Source organism: Leopardus geoffroyi, chromosome A3, assembly GCF_018350155.1.
Source record: "Leopardus geoffroyi isolate Oge1 chromosome A3, O.geoffroyi_Oge1_pat1.0, whole genome shotgun sequence".
Classification (NCBI taxonomy): domain Eukaryota; kingdom Metazoa; phylum Chordata; class Mammalia; order Carnivora; family Felidae; genus Leopardus; species Leopardus geoffroyi.
This window is the reverse complement of record NC_059336.1, coordinates 89,887,923-89,909,231: the sequence shown is the minus strand read 5'-3', so window position 1 is coordinate 89,909,231 and position 21,309 is coordinate 89,887,923. Positions and strand designations below refer to the sequence as shown.

Below are 21,309 nucleotides of genomic sequence, written 5' to 3'. Positions count from 1 at the left end.
GCCCCACAACACAGCACACTACAAAGCAAAAAAACTAGTTGAAAAGAAAAAGCAAGCATCAAAACCAGACATGTCGGGATGCTGGCATTATCAGACCAGAAATTTAAAACAATGATGATAATATGCTAAGAGCTCTGATGGATACACAAGAACATAAGGACAATGTAAGAAGCAAGGAGATGGAAATCCTAAGAAAGAATGAAAAAGAAATGTTAGAGATCGAATACTTTAACAGAAATGAAGAATGCCTTTGATGGGCTTATTACTAGACCAGACATGGCTAAAGAAAGAATCTTGAGCACAAGGATATCTCAACAAAAACTGCCAAAACTAAAAAGCAAAGAAAACAAAGACTCAAAAAAGTAAACAATATAGGTGCCTGGGTGGCTCAGTCAGTTAAGCATTCGACTTTGGCTCAGGTCATGATCATGTGGCTCTTGAGTTTGAGCCCCAAATCAGGCTTTGTGCTGACAGCTTGGACCCTGGAACCTGCGTCAGATTCTATGTCTCCTTCTCTCTCTGACCCTCCCCCACTCATTCATATTCTCGCTCTCTCCCTCTCTCTCTCTCTCTCAAAAATAAAATAAAACATTAAAAAAATTTACTAAAAAACAAACAACACAATAGGACATCAAAGGACTCTGGGACAACTATCACAGGTATAACATATGAGCAATGGAATAACAGAAGGAAAAAAAGGAAAGGGACAGAAGAAGTATTTGAAATAACAATGACTAAAAATTTCCTCCCAATTAATGTGAGGCAACAAAGTACAGATCTAGGAAGTTCACAGAACACAAAGCAGGAAAAATGCCGCCCCAAATTACCTAGGTAAAACATTTTCAAAGTACAGAAAATCAAAGATAAAAAAAACTGAAAGAAGATAGAGGGTAAAACCACCTTATCCACAGAGGAACAAAGAATTATATCTAACTTCTCCTCGGAAATTATGCAAACAAGAAAAGAATAAAACATTTAAAGTGTTAAAGAAAAAAAAGTACAGAGTTGGGATTCTATACCCTATGAACTCATCCCTGAAACTGAAGGAGGCACCTGTTGGGATGAGCACTGGGTGTTGCACGGAAACCAATTTGACAATAAATTTCATATTTAAAAAAATATATATATTAACATAGGAAAGACCAAAAAAAAAAAAAAGAAAGAAAGAAAGAAAGCAAAGGGTTATTTAGGAAATAAATGACTATTTAAAAATTGAGGAAAAACAAAAAGAAAAAGAAACTGAAGGAGGAATAAAGGCTTTCCCAGACACACAAAAATTAGACCTGCCACGCAACAGATGTTAACAGAAGTACTTTAGAAAAAAGAAAAATACAAATCAGAAACTTGGATCTACATAAAGGGAAGAACATCAAAGAAGGAGTAAGACACAGTTAAGAACACACATATGCACTTTTCTCTTATTCTTAACTGATCTCACAGATAATAGTTTGTTCAAAATGTTGCCTGTGTATGTGTGTGTATATATATGTATGAATGAATGACAGCATGATACAAGAGATGAAAGGGAGAAATCAGGAATACATTTAACCCTTGAATTGCATGGGTCCACTTACACACTGATTTTGATAAATACAGTACAATACTGTAAATGTATTTTCCTTATGATGGTAACAATGATCTTTTCTCTAGATTACATTTCTTGTAAAAACACAGTACATTAAACACATACCATACAAAATATGTTAACCATGTTATCTATAAGGTTTCTGGTAAACAGTAGGCTATTAGTAGTTTTGGGGGAGTCAAAGTTATATGCAGAATTTCAACTGTGTGGGGAGTTGGTTCCCCTAACGCTGCACTATTCAAGGATCAACTGTATTTTGTTATTAGAAGGCACTCACACTACCTGAAGTGGTATAGTGTTATGTGAAAATAAATTTGGATTAGTTGTAAATATTTTAGAAATTCTAAGGCAACCACAAAAAAAATAAAGTGTAACTAATATGCTAAGAAATGAGAGAAAATATAATGATATAAAAACACTCAATTAAAACCACAAAAGGCAGAAAGACTGGGAGACAAAAATTGGAATGAAGAACAAGGGCAACAAATAAAAAAATAGTAGTGAATATGGCAGATATTAATCCAACTATACCAATAATCACTTTGAAAATCAATTATTTCAAGTGAAAATATACTAATTAAAAGACAGATTGTCAGAGTGAATCAAAAACCAAGATCCAACTACATGTTGTCTATAGGAAAGCCACTTTAAATATAAAGACAAATTAGATTAAAAGTAAATGGATGGAGAAAAATATACCATTCTGAAATAAAGCAAAAGAAAGTAGGAATACTGTATTCATTTCAAACAGAACAGACGTCAAAGCAAAGAAAGTTATCACAGATAAAGAAGGGCATTACATAATGACAAAGGGGAAACTTCTCTAAGACATAACAATCTTTCATGTATATGTGCCAAACAACAGAGTGTTAGACTACACAAGGCAAAAACTGACATAACTGCAAGGAGAAATAGAAATATATAATCCATTATTATAGTTGGAGACTTCAACATCCTCTATGAGAAATGAACAGATGTTGGGATGCCTGGGTGGCTCAGTTGGTTGAGCATCTGATTCTTGATCTCAGTTCAGGTGATGATCTCATGATTCATGAGACTGAACCCCATACTGGGCTCTGCCCTGACAACACAGAGCCTGCTTGGGATTCTCTCTCTCCTCTCTCTCTGCCCCTCTCTGCTTACATGTGTGTGCATGTTCTCTTTCTCTCTCAAAATAAACTTAAAAAAAAAAAAAAAAAAAGAACACATCTATCAGCAAATCAGTGAGGACACAGTTAAGCTCAACACCATAAATCAACTGGGTATAATAGATATCTGTAGATTACTTCAGCCAAAAACAACAGAGTACACAATTTCTCAAGCTCACATGGAACATTCACAAAGACAGACCACATTCTGGGCCATAAAACATACCTTAACAAATTTAAAAGAATAAAAATCATACAAAGTCTGCTCTTAGACCACAATGGAATTAAATTAGAAATCAAAGCAAGAAAGGTAACAGGAAAATCCCTAAATACATGGAAATTAAACAGCCTACTTCTAAATAAAGCATGAATCAAGAAAAATTTAAAAACATATTAACCTAAAACTTAAAAACATATTAACTCAAGATGAAAACACAACTTAGGAAAACCTGTGGGATGCAGGGAAAGCACAGAATAGAAGGAAATTTTTAGCATTAAATGTATATACTAAAAAAGAAGACAGATCTAAAATCAATAACCCACATTTCTAAATTAGGAAACTAGAAAAAGAATAGCAAATTAAGTCCAAATTAAACAGAAAAAGAATAAGAAAGCAGAAATCAAGGAAATTGCAAACAGAAAAATCAGAAAAATGAACAAAACAAAAAGCTGTTTCTTTGAAAGACCAATAAAATCAACAAGCTTCTAGCCAGAAAGAAAAACAGAAGACACAAATTACTAAAATCATAAAGGAAAGAGGTGATATCACTGCAAATCCCACTGACACTAACAGGATAATAAAGGAATACTATCAACAACCACATACCCATAGATTTGATAACCTAGATGGAATGGACCAATTTCTTGAGAGACACAATATGCCAAAACTCACACAAAAAGACATTCTGAATGGGCATCTATTTATTAAAGACATTGAATCAATAATAATCTTCCAAAAGAGAAAAGAGCTAGGCCCAGCTGGGTTCAGTGGTGAACTCTACCAAACATTTAAGGAAAAAATTATACCAATTCCTTATAATTTCTTTCAGAGGACAGGAGCAGAAGAAACACTTCCCAATTCATTCTATGAGGCCAACATTACCCTAATACCACAACCAGACAAAGACACTACAGGGGAAAAAAAAACCAAAACAAAACACAGACTCATCTCTCATGAATATCAATGCAAAAATCCTCAATAAAATATTAACAAATAGAATACAACAAAGTATGAAAAGAATTATACACCATGACCAAGTGGAATTTATCCCAGGTATGCAAGACTGGTTTATCATTCAAAAATCAATTAATATGATTACATCAACAGGCTAAAAAAGAAAAATGACTACTATATCAATAGATGTTCAAAAAGAATTTGACAAAATCCAACACCCATTCATGATAAAAACTATTAGTAAACTAGAACAGAAGGAAATTTCCTCAACTTGATAAAACATATTGGCAGAAAACCTACAGCTAACCTCGTATTTCATGGTAAGAAACTAGAAGCTTTCCCACAAAGACCAAAAACAAGTTAAGAATATTCCGTCTCTCCACTCTTTTTCAACATCAAAATGGAATTTCTAGCTAATGCAATAAAACAAGTAAAGGAAATAAAAGGTATACAGATTGGGAAGGAAGAAATAAAACTGTTTGTAAATGACCTCATCATCTGTGTAGAAAATCTGAAAGAATCAACAAAAAAAAACACCTAGAACTAATAAGCAATTATAGCAAGTTATAAGATACAAGTTATTATAGCAAGTTGTAGGATACACCTATGAGAATGGGCAAAATCCAGAATACTAACAATACCAAATGCTAACAAGGATGTGGAGCAACAGGAACTCCTGATTCATTGTTGATTGTTGGCAGGAATACAAAATGGTACAGCCACTTTGTGGGACAGTTTGGTGGTTTCTTTTTTTCTCTTTCCCATTTAAGTGTGTGTGTGTGTGTGTGTGTGTGTGTGTGTGTGTGTGTGTGTTAACTGAAGTATAGTTGACATACAAAGTTATATACAGTTTGGGGGCTCCTGGGTGGCTCAGGTCATAATCTTGCGGTTCGTGAGTTCAAGGCCTGCATCGGGCTCTGTGCTGACAGCTCAGAGGGATTCTGTGTCTCCCTCCCTTTCTGCCCCTTCCCTTCTCGCGCTGCGTCTCTCTCTCTCTCTCTCAAAAATAAATAAACATTAAAAAAAATTTTTTTTCAAAGTTATATACAGCTTGGTGGTTTCTTACAAAACTGAACATATTCTTACCATAGAGAGAAACCTTTATAAGTACAAAGTTTCAGTCCTGCAGGATGAAAAGAGTTTCTGGAGATGGATGGTGGTGATGAGCTCAAACATATACATAAGTCTAAAATCCAATGTAATTTATCCTTTTAAAAAACTTTTCCAAAAAAGAAATAAGCCAAATAAAAGCAGACCAAATGCCCTATCCACAAGAGAATGGACACACTATGATATATTCATACACTAGAATACTTACAGCACTAAAAATGAATAAACTAAAACTACCTACATCTACAAAGAAGAATCTCAAAAACCCAAGCCTATATGAAAAATGCAATTCTCAAAATATGCACCATGTTGACTCCATCTATTAAAGAATTCAAAACCATACTGAACAGCAAGAGAAAAATCAATACATGTCAGGATAGGAAGTAACAGACGTTACTGGGGAGGGGACACACAGGACTTCTATGGTATTTGGTAACATTCCATTTATCAAGCTAGTTAGCCCATAGACAGGAATTATTCATATTTTTCTTTTATTCTTTATATACATTTCATATATATTCTTTACTATGTATGAAATAATTCATAATTGGATGAAAATACATACTATTAAAATGAAAATCATTTTTACCTAAGCTAGTATAGCTTTATGTTCTTAAGTAGATAATATACATCTGAAAATGGCCGGACTTTATCTGCACTTCAAGCTATTACCCTCAAGAGAAAATACGAATGATAAAGCAAATCTATTCTTATTTTCCTAAGGATGTAAGTTTTTTCAATAGATGAATTTGCAATTAATCAAAATCTACTGAGTCTAATCCTTAAATAGGAACTTTGAAGAAATAAGACTCCTAACACTTTAGCCAAAGACTATTAATGACTCAGCTGGTGTCATCAATGCCCAAGTAAGAGATACAAACTCCACCACCCTTTTATCACATTTTCTTTCTTCATTGCTAGATTTCTTTTATACCTTGGACAAGTCAGCTGTTCTCCCATGACTGAACAACTCTGCTTTGATCTCTTCTACTTTTTTCCTGTCAGCTTCATTTAATTCTGAAATGGAGTAGCCACACTCATGAGCCAGATTAAATTTCAGATTCCAGGCTGAAAAGAAAAACATAAACACACTGGAGATAATGCAATGCAAAAATCATAATTTGTCAGTGATTATAAGAACACAGAAAACCATCAATATATCCAACTAAATGCCTCCCACAATACTTGGCAAAAAGTAGGTGTTCTCCATTATATGACAAACTATTAGAAGTCTTTAAGAACAATCATCTCACTGAAAAGTGTGACTTTTAAAAACCACATTCTATAGGTATTTCTCCAAAGATGCCACCTTTCTATGATTTTCAATTATTTTTATCTTAATCTTCCTTCCAATAAGGACAATCCCTTTGCCTCCCCTATACGTTCCTGTTACAGTTACTGCTACTACCATGAGAGCTGATATTTAACAATAATAAATAAAACTTGGGAGTTTTCTGGAGAGTCAAAATATGCATAAGTGATAAAAGGAATGGCACAAGTAGTTAATCTCAAGGCAAAATTCCCAAGGAGGCCTGAAGTGTTTATAAGTTGCTTGCTAAAATATATTCCCCAGGGGCACCTGGGTGGCTCAGTTGGTTAAGCATCCAACTTTGGCTCAGGTAATGATCTCACAGTTCATAGGTTTGAGCCCGCGTCAGGCTCTGTGCTGACAGCTCAGAGCCTAGAGCCGGCTAAGGATTCTGTGTCTCCCTCTCTCTCTGCCCTTCCTCCTCTCATGCTCTGTGTCTCTGTCTCAAAAATAAATAAGAACATTAAAAAAATGTTTAATGAATATTTAAAAAAATTTTTAATTCCCCATTTTGTCTTAAAGATTTCTTGTTTAATAGCATTCTATTATTAGAGATTAATGGGATTAAAACATCCTCTTTTAAACCTCTAACCTAAGTTTTAGTGTGAAGTACTTCAGTTTTTTCTAATATCTAAAATATGCTCTAAGAACTGTATTAGAAAAATGGAGAAGTATATTTAGTTTTATGATACAGTGTGACTTAGAGCAGAGCAAACTTTTATTTGTTTTTTCTGCCTTCAAAAGAGAATCCTATAATAGGAGGATTAAGGAAACATAAGTACTTTAGGAATCTGGAAACCCAAGCTATCTCCTTATTCTCCTTCAGGCTTCAGAACCTACCTAAGACCTAAAATCAGACTAGTACTATTAATACTGTGACCGAGTTACATTATTGGTTAAATGGACTTATTCTGAATAGTGGTGGAAAATGTAATCATTTAACAGTTCTATAAGAAAATAAATTCAGGTTCCAAACACTTAACTTTAAACAAATTCTTAAACTATAATGTTTATAAGTCTGACCTGACTTGATGACAAACAATCAGTTCCTACCTCGTGCTCGTACTCGACATTCCTCTTCCTCTGCATTTCTGAGTATTTGTTTAGCATGATTCAATGAGGATTCACACTTGAGAAGGTTTTTGACATGTGCAGCCAGTGAATCTACATTGCTACCACCACAATCATCACTCTCTGACACACTTTCTTCTTCTCTGCTATCTGTCAAACTTGTCTTGGTTGAAGCACATGGAAAGAAATTTAGAAGAACATCAGAAACTGACTCCAAGGAATTACTGTCCCATGAGCAGGAACTGGCATCACTACTTGAATCACTTTTAATGATAGTCATCATAGGGATAACAATTTTATTGCCAATGGTTCCACTATACCCTTCAGGTTCAGATCTCATTACGGATTGGGCTGCTCTATACTGTCGAAGGGTTTCATCTAACGTCACTCCGGCTTTGCTTTCTGCTTCTTGTAGAGGACTTCTAAGTGTGGTTGAACTAATAAACTCCCAGTTCTCAATGCCTCTCTGGCATTTCAGATTTGTCTGTGTGCTAATATCTTTCTGTATGCACTTGTTGCTTGGGCTTTCCTCTGTAAATGGCTGTCTCCGAGGCAAATCACTATTAGATTCAGCAGCTGTGAGGGGCTCTTTGAAGCAAACCATCTTCTTAGATTGTATAATTGAAATATCACTAACATCTCGGAAAGGGACAAGAGGAGCAGGAAAATTGCATCGTTTCAGTGCTATATTTTCTGCCTCCATTAAAAGGGTCCGAATCTCTTTAAGAGTTTTGGAACTATTGCTTGTATCTTGAATTTCCACAGAGCCAACATCTTCAAAACCTGAAGATTCTGGCTTACTTATTATAACTCTACCATCAGCCTGAGAACTTAAAGGCATACTGCTTGAGATAATACTGGAGTTAGGAGAATCCAAATTATCTATTAGCATTTGAACATGGTCTGAAACAAGTTTCTGCTTCTCACTATGTGAATAAGTACCAGGAGTAACTGTTGATAAACCAGTAATCTGATCAGCTTGCCCAAGACCACGTGAGAACATCACAGAATCTTCAGGTAGAAGTCTATCTGGAAAATCTTGTTGGTAGAATATATTTGGTTTCTCTCTGTGTGAAAAGGAACGAGGAGGAGCTGTTGGTAACAGACTTTTCTGGTCAGCTGGTACAGGAATTGATGAAACGTTCAGTGCATCTTCAGCTAAATGTTTGTCTGGCAATTCCTGTGGGTAGAAAATATTAGATTTCTCTCTGTGGGAAGAGGAACTAGAAAGAGGTATTGGTATCCCAGAATTCACAACAATTGGCTCAGGGACAGGTGAAATCTTCAGAATATCCTCAATCTCAAAATTCTGAGAACAGGAATTATGAAAAACTGTCGGTAACAGAGTCTTCTGGTCATCTGGTCCACTCACAGTTGAAATTTTGGGTTTTTCTCTTTTTGAGTAGGAACTAGGGGGAGCTGTTAGAAACTCAGTCTTCTGGACATCTGGTAAAATCACAGGTGAAATCTTGAGTTTCTCTTTATGTGAATAAGAGCTAGAAGGTCCTGTTGGTATTTCAGTCTTCTGGTCAGCAGGTCCAGGAAGAGCAAAAACTTTTAAAACTTTTTCAGTAACATCTGGAAGCTCCTGCTGGTAAAGAATACTGTCCTTCTCTCTGTATGAGTAGGAACTAGAGGGGATTATATGTATCTCAGTCTTCTGGTTAGCTGGTCCAGAAACAGGTGAAACTTTCCAAGTTTCTTCAGTAATATCTGACGACTCCTTCTGGTAAGAAAAGATGGGGCTCTCTCTATGTGAATAGGAAGTGGAGGGCCCAATTTGTATCCCAGTCTTCTGGTCAGCTGGCCCAGGAGTGCCTAAAACTCTTAAAGCACCTTCATTAGGATCTGACAACTCCTGATGGTAAGAAATGATAGGCTTCTCTCTATGTGAGTAAAAAGTAGAAGTTACTGCTGGTATTCCAGTCTTCTGGCCACCTAGTCCAGGAACCTTTAAAACTTTTAAAGCCTCTTGAGTAAGATCTGGCAATTCTTGCTGATAAGAAATGATGGGCTTCTCTTTCTCTCTATGTGAGTACGAAGTGGAGGTAACTGTTGGTTTTCTGGTCTTCTGGTCACCTGGCCCAGAAACAGCTGACACTTTCAGAGCTTCTACAGCGAGCTGACTGTCTGACAAAGGCTGTTGGTACAAAACACTTGGCTTCTCTATATGAGAGTAAGAGATAGAAGGTACTGTTGATACCCCAGTCTCTTGGTCTGCTGGTCCAGGAGAAGCTGAAATATTAACAGCCTCTTCAGTGAGATGTCTATCTGATAAGGCCTGCTGGTAGAAAATAATAGGCTTCCCTCCAAGTGAGTAGGAACTAGAAGGTTCTGATGGCAACGCAGTCTTCTGGTCAGCTGGTCCAGGAACAGCTGAAACTTTCAGAGCCTCCTGAGGCACCTGGCTGTCTGTCAAGTCCTGTGGGTAGAAGATAATGGGCTTCTCTCTATGTGAGTAGGAGCTAGAAGGTTCTGATGGCAACCCAGTCTTCTGGTCAGCTGGTCCAGGAACAGCTGAAGCTTTCAGAGCCTCCAGAGGTACCTGGCTACCTGTCAGGCCTTGTGAGTAGAAGATAATGGGCTTCTCTCTATGTGAGTAGGGACTAGAAGATTCTGATGGCAACCCAGTCTTCTGGTCAGCTCGTCCAGGAACAGCTGAAACTTTCAGAGCCTCCTGAGGTATCTGGCTATCTGTCAAACCCTGTGAGGAGAAAATAATGGGCTTCTCTCTATGTGAGTAGGAGCTAGAAAGTTCTGATGGCAACCCAGTCTTCTGGTCAGCTCGCCCAGGAACAGTTGAAACTTTCAGAGCCTCCTGAGGCACCTGGCTGTCTGTCAAGCCCTGTAGGCAGAAGATAATGGGCTTCTCTTTATGTGAGTAGCAGCTAGAAGGTTCTGATGGCAAGCCAGTCTTCTGGGCAGCTGGTCCAGGAACAGCTGAAACTTCCAAAGTCTCCTGAGGTACCTGGCTATCTGTCAATCCCTGTGGGTAGAAGATAATGGGCTTCTTTCCATGTGAGTAGGAACTAGGAGGTTCTGATGATAACCCAGCCTTCTGGTCAGCTGGTCCAGGAAGAACTGAAACTTTCAGAGCTTCTTCAAGTAGAAGGCTGCCTGCCAAGGCCTGTAGGGAAAAACTAACAGGCTCTTCTGTATGTGAGGAGGAAACAGAGGATACTGTTGGTATTCCAGTCTTCCAGTCAGCTGATCCAGATATGGCTGAAACTTTCAGAGCCTCTTCAGTGAGATGAATATCTGGTATGGCCTGTGGATAAAAAATAATGGGCTTCTCTCTCTGTGAGTAGGAAGTGGAGGGGACTACTGGTATTCCAGTCTTCTTGTCAACTGGTTCAGAAACAGCTGTAACTTTTAGAGATTCTTGAGATAGATGACTGTCTGGCAAGTCCTGTGGGTAGAAAATAAAGGGCTTTTCTATATGTGAGTAAGAAGCAGAGGTTACTGTTGATATCTCAGTCTTCTGGTCAGCAGGTCCAGGAACAGGTGATACTTTCTGAGCCTGTTCAGTTAGATGACTGTCTGGCAACTCCTGTTGGTAGAAAATACTGGTCTTCTCTCTCTCTGTGTAGATATTAGAGGCTTCTGATGGTAACCCACTCTTTATTTCAGCTGGTACAGTAGCAACTGAAACCTTCAGAGCCTCTTCAGATAGATGACAGCCTGGTAAGACCTGTTGGTAGAAAATACCGGACTTCTCCCTAGGTGAGTAAGAACTAGAGGGTACTGTTGGTACCCCGGTCTTTGCGTCACCTGGTCTAGGAGCAGATGAAGCTTTCAGAGTCTCTTCAGTTAGATGACTATCTGGTAATACCTGCTGGGAGAAAATATTGGGTTGCTCTCCAAGTGAGTAGGGCCTAGAGGACCCTATTGATATCCCAGTGTTCTGGTCATCTGGTCCAGGAATAGCTAGAACTTTCTGGGCCTGTTCAGTTAGAGGATTATCTGGCAACTCCTGTTGCCTTTCAGAGCCTTGTTGATAGAAAAGACTGGGCTTCTCTCCAAGTGAATAGGAAGTAGAGGTTAGGGTTGGTATCCCAGTCTTCTGCTCAGCAGGTCCAAGAACAGGTGACACTTTCTGAGCCTGTTCAGTTAGAGAACTATCTGGCAACTCCTGTTGGCAGAAAAGATTGGGCTTCTCTCTATGTGAATAGGAAGCAGAGGTTAGGGTTGGTATCCCAGTCTTCTGCTCAGCAGGTCCAGGAACAGGTGACACTTTCTGAGCCTGTTCAGTTAGAGAACTATCTGGCAACTCCTGTTGGCAGAAAAGATTGGGCTTCTCTCTATGTGAATAGGAAGCAGAGGTTAGGGTTGGTATCCCAGTCTTCTGCTCAGCAGATCCAGTAACAGGTGACACTTTCTGAGCCTGTTCAGTTAGATGACTGTCTGGCAACTCCTGTTGGTAGAAAATACTGGTCTTCTCTCTCTCTGTGTAGAAATTAGAGGCTTCTGATGGTAACCCACTCTTTATTTCAGCTGGTACAGTAGCAACTGAAACTTTCAGAGCCTCTTCAGATAGATGACAGCCTGGTAAGACCTGTTGGTAGAAAATACCGGACTTCTCCCTAGGTGAGTAAGAACTAGAGGGTACTGTTGGTACCCCGGTCTTTGCGTCACCTGGTCTAGGAGCAGATGAAGCTTTCAGAGTCTCTTCAGTTAGATGACTATCTGGTAATACCTGCTGGGAGAAAATATTGGGTTGCTCTCCAGGTGAGTAGGGCCTAGAGGACCCTATTGATATCCCAGTGTTCTGGTCATCTGGTCCAGGAATAGCTAGAACTTTCTGGGCCTGTTCAGTTAGAGGATTATCTGGCAACTCCTGTTGCCTTTCAGAGCCTTGTTGATAGAAAAGACTGGGCTTCTCTCCAAGTGAATAGGAAGCAGAGGTTAGGGTTGGTATCCCAGTCTTCTGCTCAGCAGATCCAGTAACAGGTGACACTTTCTGAGCCTGTTCAGTTAGAGAACTATCTGGCAACTCTTGTTGGCAGAAAATATTGGGCTTTTCTCTATGTGAATAGGAAGCAGAGGTTAGGGTTGGTATCCCAGTCTTCTGCTCATTAGATCCAGGAGCAGCTGAAAATTTCAGAGCCTGTTCAGGTAGATGACTTTCTGGCAATGTCTGTTGATAGAAAATTTGGGGCCTTTCTCCATATGAGTAGTAAGTAGAGGATGCTGCAGGTATCCTAGTCTTCTGATCAACTGGTCCAGGAACAGCTGAAACTTTCCGAGCCTGTTCAAGTAAATGACTATCTGGCAAGGCCTGCTGGTAAAAGACACTGGGCTTCTCTCCAAGTGAGGAGGAAATTGAAGGTAGTATAGGTATCCCAGTGTTTTCACCAGCTGGTCCAGACACAACTGAAACTTTCAAGGCCTGTTCAGTTAGATGACTATCTGACGACTGTTGCTGGGAAAAATTAACATGCTTTTCTCTTTGTAAATAGGAAGTAGAAGGTACTGTTATTTTCTCAGTCCTCTGGTCAGTAGATACAGGAACAGCTGAAACTTTCAGAGCCTCTTCAGTTACATAACTGTCTGGCAAGGCCTGCGAGTAGAAAATACTGTGCTTCTCTCCAAGTGGGTAGGAACTTGGAAAGACTGTCGGTATGCCAGTCTTCTGGTCAGCAGGTCCCGGAACAGCCAAAACTTTTGGAGCCTCTTCAGTTAGATGACGATCTGGCAAGTACTGTAAACAGAAAATACCAGGCTTCCCTCTTTGTGAGTAGGAACTAGAGGGCACTGTTGATATTCCAGTCTTCTGGTCAGCTAGTTCATGAACAGTTGAAACTTTTGGAGTCTTTTCAGTTGTATGACTATCCAATGCTTGTTGGCTCAGTATATCAGTATGTGGACCAATAATAGTCTCTTGAGGAAACCTTAAAGCCAACTGAGGAAAGTCCTCAGGGAACAAGGATAAATGAGATCCAATATCTGAATCTCTGATGCCTGGTTTCAAGGTGGACTGAGTAACTTCAGCTGTGCCTCCTTTAGAAGTATCTCCTAAAAAAGATTTGTTAATACTATTATGTTTTTTTTTAATTAAGAAACACTTCTTTTATGCATAAAAGAAATAAAGTAAGCTTTCCTTCCTATGACCTTTGCACTTCTAGTAAGGAATCCAAATCCTAAAGAAACACTCATCAAAGAGACATATATTTATAAAGGTACTAATTACAAAGCCATTTACAACAGCAGACTAATGTGGAAATGATTTAAATATTCAACAACAGAGTACCATTTAAAAACAGCAGCGTATCGGGCTGCCTGGGTGGTTCAGTTGGTTAAGTGTCCAACTTTGGCTCAGGTAATGATCTCATCATTCGGGAGTTCAAGCCCCATGTCGGGCTCTGTGCTGACAACTCAGAGCCTGGAGCCTGCTTCAGATTCTGTGTCTCCCACCCCCCCTCTCCCTCTACACCCCTCCCCCACTCACACACTCTCTCTCTCTCTCAAAAATAAATAAACATTAAGAAAAATAGCAGCATATCCATTTTATACAATATTACGTGGATCTTAAAATTTGGATTTTTCAAGAATTTTTAATGTGATAGGAAAATGCTATCCAGTCTAGGCCTTAATCTCACCCTAAGTTATAAGCTAGTAAGTTAGCCTGTTATTTAGTCATACATGCCAGCAAAAGACATGATACTCCTCAGTCAGAGACAAAATACTTTATTCCATGGCATAGCAAAGGATCATCAACCTATTTTCATGGGTTCCCCTTTCCCTCAAGTCCTAGGAGGGCCCAGATGGATGCTATACATGCAGTGGGTTTAAATGATTCTTCCAATAAATGTACCCTGAAAAAGATAAATATTTTTTAACTATATGAAACTATAAAGTATCTAAAAATTACACTAAGGATTTTGAACTTAATTCTAGATAACATGGGGAACTGTTGATAGATTGGATCAGAACTGTACTGCAGAAATACAGATGCAAGATGGTTGGAAAGGGAATGCAAAAGTGTAAGTGGCACTATCTAACAGAACTCTCTGCAACAACAGTAATTTCTACATTTGTACAGTAATTCTAATTCTAAACTGCAGTAGAAAGTAAATGACTGCAATAGAAATAACAAGATTTGACAACAAATGCATTTATTTATTTGTTCATTCAAAAAAATTAATGTTTACTTTGTGCCTATCACTGTTCTAGATATAGGAAATAGGGCAATAAACAAATAGACAAAGCTTACACTCTAATTCTGCTTCACAAAACTTACATTCTAACAGTAGGAAACAAACAATAAATGGTAAAACATATGGTATGTTGGATGATGGCAAGATGGTTGATATATACAACAAGTATTATCTACACAGATCTTCTTCACCTTACAATGGGATTACATCCCAATAAGCCCATCAGAAATTGAAAACAAGTCAAAAATACATACAATAATCTAATCTACCAAACATCACAGCTTAGCCTAGCCTAAGTTAAACATGCTCAGAACATTTACATTGGCATAAAATTGGGCAAAATTACCTAACACAAAACCTATTTTATAATAGGTGTGTAATTTACTGAATACTGTACTAAAAGTGAAAAACTGAATGGTTTTATGGGTCCAAAATGGTTGTAAGCATTATCAGTTTTTTACCCTTATATCACATAGCTGACTGGGAGCTGTGGCTCACTGCTACTGCCCAACATTACAAAAGAATATCATATCACATATGGCTAGCCTAAGAAAAGATCAAAATTCATTATTTGGAGTATGTTTTCTACTGAATGCATGTCATAAAGATGAAAAATCCTAAGTCAAAGCATCCTAAGTGGGGGACCATCTGCACTTTACATATAAAGAAATTAAGTTTCAAAGATGAAGATATAAGACTGCTTCTCAATATGGAGATCTTGTAAACTTGCAGAATCTGATCAATAGGTATAGGGTGGGATCTGAAATTTTACATTTGTAACAAGCTCCCCAGTGATGTCCAATATTTTCAGTCCTCAGACATTTTGAGTGGTAGATAAATAACTTCTTCAGAGTTCTACAGTGAGTAAGTAACAAAAACAGGCACTTTAACCTTTTAATTCTAACTCCAAATTCTGAATTCTTTTCACTAAGCTGACTGCTGTTCTAAACCCAATGGTAAGCTTCAAAAAAGAAGCTAAATAGAAAATTAAATGGGTTGAGAAATAAATTATAAGGTACGGAAGTACAGTATCAAGTATTAACTCTTCAAGAAAACTAAAAGAGAAGGGAAGATGTAATATGTATAGTAACTTGAAAAGGAATATGAATTACGGAAAGTTTTGTGAAAAAAGACTCAGAAATTAACAAAGCAAACAGATTAATGAAGTGAACAACCAATGGCTCACAGAAGAAATCAAAACGGAAACCAAAAACATTGAAACAAATGAAAATGGAAATACATACACCAAAACTTATGGGATGCAGTTGCAGCATTCTAAGAGGGAAGTTAAGGGGCGCCTGGGTGGCTCAGTTGGTTGAGCATCCAACTTCAGCTCAGGTCATGATCTCATGGCTTGTGAGTTTGAGCCCCACCTGGGGCTCTGTGCTGACAGCTTAGAGCCTGCTTCAGATTCTCAGCCCCTCTCTTGCTCTGCTTCTCCCCCGCTCATGCTCTCTATCTCTCAAGAATAAAACACTTAAAAAAAATTTTAAGTTAATAGTAAATAGTTATAGTGATAAATGCCTACAGCAAGAAACAAGAAAACCTCATCAAATAAACAACTTAACTTTACATCTTAAGGAACCAGAAAAAGAACAAAGCCCAAAAATCAATGAAACTAAGATCTGGTTATTTTAAAAGATTAACAAATTGACAAACAAACTGACACCACCATCACTCCACAAACCAGAGAGGACACAAATAAATAAAATAAAAAATGAAAAATGAAATATTACAACTTATACCACAGAAATACAAAAAATCATAAATGACTTTCTACACTTTTACACCAACAAATCTGACAACCAAGAAGAAACATATAACCTACCAAGACTGAATCATGACAAAGGAGGAAATCTGAACAGACTAATTACTAGTAAGAGATTGAATCAGTAATCAAAAGTGTCCAAACTGGGGGTATAGCTCAGGTGTAGAGCATTTGACTGCAAAAGTGTCACACCAAAAAAAAGGCCAGAACCAGATGGCTTCACTGGTGAATTCTACTGAACATTCAAACAATCAATACCAATGTTTCTCTAACTCTTCCAAAAAATAAAAGGGAACCTTTCCAAACATCTTCTAGAAAGCCAGCATTACTCTGATGCCAAAACCAGATAAGGAAATTACAAAAAAGTAAAATTACAAGCCAATATCCCTAATGAACATAGACGCAAAAATCCTCAACAAAATATTAGCTGACGAAATTCAATAATACACTAAAAGAATCATAGGCAAGATCAAGTAGAATTTATTCCAGGAATGCAAGGATGGCTCAACATCTGCAAATCAATCAACATGCTACACCAATATTAACAAAATGAAGGATAAAAATCATGTAACCAGCTCAATAGATATAAAAAGCAACTGACAAAATTCAACACCCATTCATGATAAAAATTCTCAATAAGGAAGGTGTAGACAGAATATACCTCAACATTATAAAGGCCACATACAATAAGCCCACAGCTAACAGCATACTCAACAGTGAAAAGCTGAAAGCTTTTCCTCTAAGATCAAGACAAGATAAGGGTTCCCACTCTCACCACTTTTATTCAACATAGTATTGGAAACCCTAGCCAGAGCAATTAGGCAATAAAATGGAAGAGAAAAACAGGCATCCAAATAGGAAAGGAAGAAGTAAAACTGTCTCTATTTGTAGATGGCATGCTATTACATATAGAAACTCCTAAAGACTTCATCAATAAACTGTTAAAACTAATATATTCAGTAAAGTTGCAGGTTACAAAATTAACATACAAAATTGGTTATGTTTTTATACATTAACAAAGAACTATTAGAGAAATTAAGAACGCTATTCCATTTATAATTACATTTAAAAAAATTTACTTAGAAATAAATTTAACCAGGGAGGTGAAAGATCTATGCATTACAAACTACAAGACATTGATGAAAGAAGCGAAAAGATCTACACATCTGAGAAGCTCAATCAACTCAATGTACGATAAACACAGAGATCCACACCAATACATAATCAAAATGTTGAAAGACTGAATATCTTGAAAGTAGCAAGAGAAAACAAATCACATACAGGGGAATGCTAATAAAATTAAGAGTTGACTTCTCATCAGAAACAACAAAGGCCGGAACACTGAAGGCATATTCAGAGTACTAAAAACAAAAAGACTGTCAACCAAGGATTCTAAACCCAGGAAACTACCTTTCAAAAGGATGAAATAAAACACTGCACAAAATTTATAAAGAACTTATCAAACTCAACACCCAAAAAAGCAAATAATCCAGTGAAGAACTGGGCAAAAGGCATGAACACACACTTTTCCAAAGAAAACATCCAGATGGCTAATAGACACATGAAAAAATGCTCAACATTTTTCTATTTTATTCTATAAAAAATGCCATCATCAGGCAAATACAAATCAAAACACAATGAGAAACCACCTCACACCTCAAAATGACTAAAAGTAACAACTCAGGCAACAACAGATGTTCACGAGGATGCGGAGAAAGAGGAACCCTTTTGCACTGCTGGTGGTAATGCAAACTGGTGCAACCACTCTGGAAAACAGTATGGAGGTTTCTCAAAAAATTAAAATAGAACTACCATACAACCCAGAAATTACACTACTAGATTTATCCAAAGGATACAAAAATGCTGATTCAAAGGGGCACATGCACCCCAATGTTTATAGCAGCACTATTGGCAATAGCCAAAGTACAGTAAGAGCCCAAATGTCCATCAACTGATGAATGGATAAAAAAGATGTGGTATATATACACAATGGAATATTATGCAGCGATCAAAAAGAATGAAATCCAACCATCTGCAACAACATGGACGGAACTGGAGTGTATTATACGAAGCTAAATAAGTCAGTCAGAGAAAGACAAATATATTCCACTCATATGTGGAATTTAAGAAACAAAACAGATGAACATAGGGGAAGGGAAGGAAAAATAAAGTAAGATAAAAACAGAGAGGGAGACAAACCAGAAGAGACTCTTAAATACAGAAAACAAAGGGTTGCTTGCTGGTGGGGTGTTGGGTGGGGAGATGGGCTAAATGGGTGATGAGCATTGAGGAGGGTACTTGCTGGGATGAGCATTGGGTTGTTGTATTTAAATGATGAACCACTAAATTCTATTCCTAAAACAAATACTACACTATATGTTAACTAACTTGGATTTAAATTTATTAAAAAATTTCAGTTACACAAAAACTGAGAGAATCTGTCGATAGAAACCATCATACAAGAAATACTAAAGGAATTCTTCAGGCTGAAACCAATTGACACCAGACAGTAAATTAAATTTACAAAACAAAAACAATGCTAGTAAAGATAATTATATAGGTCATTTCAAAAAGAAAACATATTTGCGTATTTCTTTTCCCTTCTTCTCTTAGCTGATTTTAAAAGCAATTTTACACAAAGCAGTATGCATATAACTCTAGCATTGGGGCTGTAATATATTGAAATGTAACATATCTGACAACATCAAAAGGAGGCAGGTGGGAGCAAAGCTGGAGTGGAGTAAGGAAAGGACACTTTCCTTTGTTTGGATGATAACAAATCCACAGGAACAAATAAAGAGAATAAAAAATGGTAAATTAGAAAATTAATTAATAAGCTCTATAAATACTTGCTCCCCTTCTCTAAGCTTGTTAAAAATACATAAAATTATGTAAGTAGGTATAACAATATAACAATGTATTCTTGTGTTTGTAACACATATAGGTGTAATATGTATAGCAATTATAGCAGAGGGAAAAGAGGGAATAGAGCTATATGAGAGTAATGTCTCTGTATCACACTACAATTAAGTTAGTAGAAATCAGGTATATATTCTAAGATAAATTTTATAAGCCCTAGAGCAACCACTAGAACATAAATTTAAAAATTAGCTAGAAAATCATTAAAGAAATTTACATGTCACACTAGAAAATATTCACTAAATGTAATAAAAAGCAGTAAAGGTGGAAAAGAACAAAAAGACATGAAACATGGAAAACAAAAAGTAAACACAACAAATGCACATCCAATCTTAATCCATGACACTGAATGTAAATTGATTAAACAATCACATCAAAAGGCAAAGATTGTCAGATCTAGATTTAAACACACACACACACACACAATCCAACTACAAGCTGTTTACAAGAGATAGACTTTAGACCCAAAAATCCAAATGTACTGAAGAGATGAAAAACATCTACTGTACAAGCAGCAAGTGTGAGAACTGAAATGCCTATACTGACCTAAGACAAAATAGACCTTAAAACAAAAAATGTTGCAAAAATTAAAGAAAGACCATTTATAACAACAAAAGGTCAATTCATAAGGAATGTATAACAATTATAAACATAAATGCACGTAATATCATAGTCTCAAATATATAAAGCAAATATGACAGAAAAAATGATAAAACAGACAAACAATAATAGAGACTTCAGTATCCTACTTTTGAAAATGGAGACAACAACTAGGCAGAAGATCAACAAGGATACAGAAGACTTGAACACTATAAACTCCTGGAACTAAGAGACATGTATAGAACATACCACCTAACAATAGAAGAATGCACATCCTTCTCAAGAGTAACCATACATTCTACAGAATAACCTATACACTAAAACATAAAAACAAGCCTCAATAAAATTTAAATGAACTGAAATCATGTAAAACATGTGTTCTCCAACATAAATAGAATCAAATGAGACATTAATAACAAAAGGAAATTTACAAATATATGGAAATGAAATGAGATATTCCCAAATAACCAAGGGGTCAATGAAAACAAATTGCAATAGAAATTAAACATATTTTAGATGAATTAAAACAAAAACACAACAAACCAAAACTATGAGTAGATTGCTAAAGTTGTGCTTAGAAATTTATCAGTGTGAACACCTATATCAAAAAGAAAGATCTCAATCCATGCTCCTGGATAGGAAGAATATTGTTAAAATGTCGATACCACCCAAAGCAATCTACATATTCAATGCAATCCCTATCAAAGTAACACCAGCATTCTTCACAGCGCTAGAACAAATAATCCTAAAATTTGTATGGAACCAGAAAAGACCCCGAACAGCCAAAGCAATCTTGAGAAAGAAAACCAAAGCAGGTGGCATCACAATCCTGGACTTCAAGCCATCCTACAAAGCTGTAATCATCAAGACAGTATGGTATTGGCACAAGAACAGACACTCAGATCAACGGAACAGAATAGAGAACCCAGAAATGGACCCACAAACATATGGCCAACTAATCTTTGACAAAGCAGGAAAGAATATTCAATGGAATAAAGACAGTCTCTTCAGCAAGTGGTGCTGGGAAAACTGGACAGCGACATGCAGAAAAATGAACCTGCACCACTTTCTTACATCATACACAAAAATAAACTCAAAAGGGATGAAAGACCTCAATGTCAGACAGGAAGCCATCAAAACCCTCGAGGAGAAAGCAGGCAAAAACCTCTTTGATCTTGGCTGCATCCAACTTCTTACTCAATACGTCTCCGGAGACAAGGGGAACAAAAGCAAAAATGAACTACTGGGACCTCATCAAAATAAAAAGCTTCTGCACAGCGAAGGAAACAATCAGCAAAACTAAAAGGCAACAGACAGAATGGGAAAAGATATTTGCAAATGACATATCTGATAAAGGGTTAGTATCCAAAGAACTTACAAACTCAACACCCAAAAAACAAATAATCCACTGAAGAAATGAGCAAAAGACATGAATAGACACTTCTCCAAAGAAGACATCCAGACGTCT

The 21,309-nt window shown here is 37.0% G+C and overlaps 1 protein-coding gene across 7 annotated transcripts in view; it reads right to left on the bottom strand.

Moving 5' to 3' along the window:
- Window positions 1–21,309, bottom strand: part of ALMS1 (ALMS1 centrosome and basal body associated protein) — a 227,085-nt gene that overhangs the window by 149,986 nt on the left and 55,790 nt on the right. For all 7 annotated transcript variants that reach the window (XM_045446475.1, XM_045446474.1, XM_045446476.1 and 4 more), the window contains 2 exons: window positions 7,380–13,412; window positions 5,952–6,085 (listed from right to left, as the gene is read on the bottom strand). In XM_045446475.1, coding sequence (XP_045302431.1) covers window positions 5,952–6,085; window positions 7,380–13,412 — 6,167 coding nt within the window. The remainder of the gene's footprint in view (window positions 1–5,951; window positions 6,086–7,379; window positions 13,413–21,309) is intronic.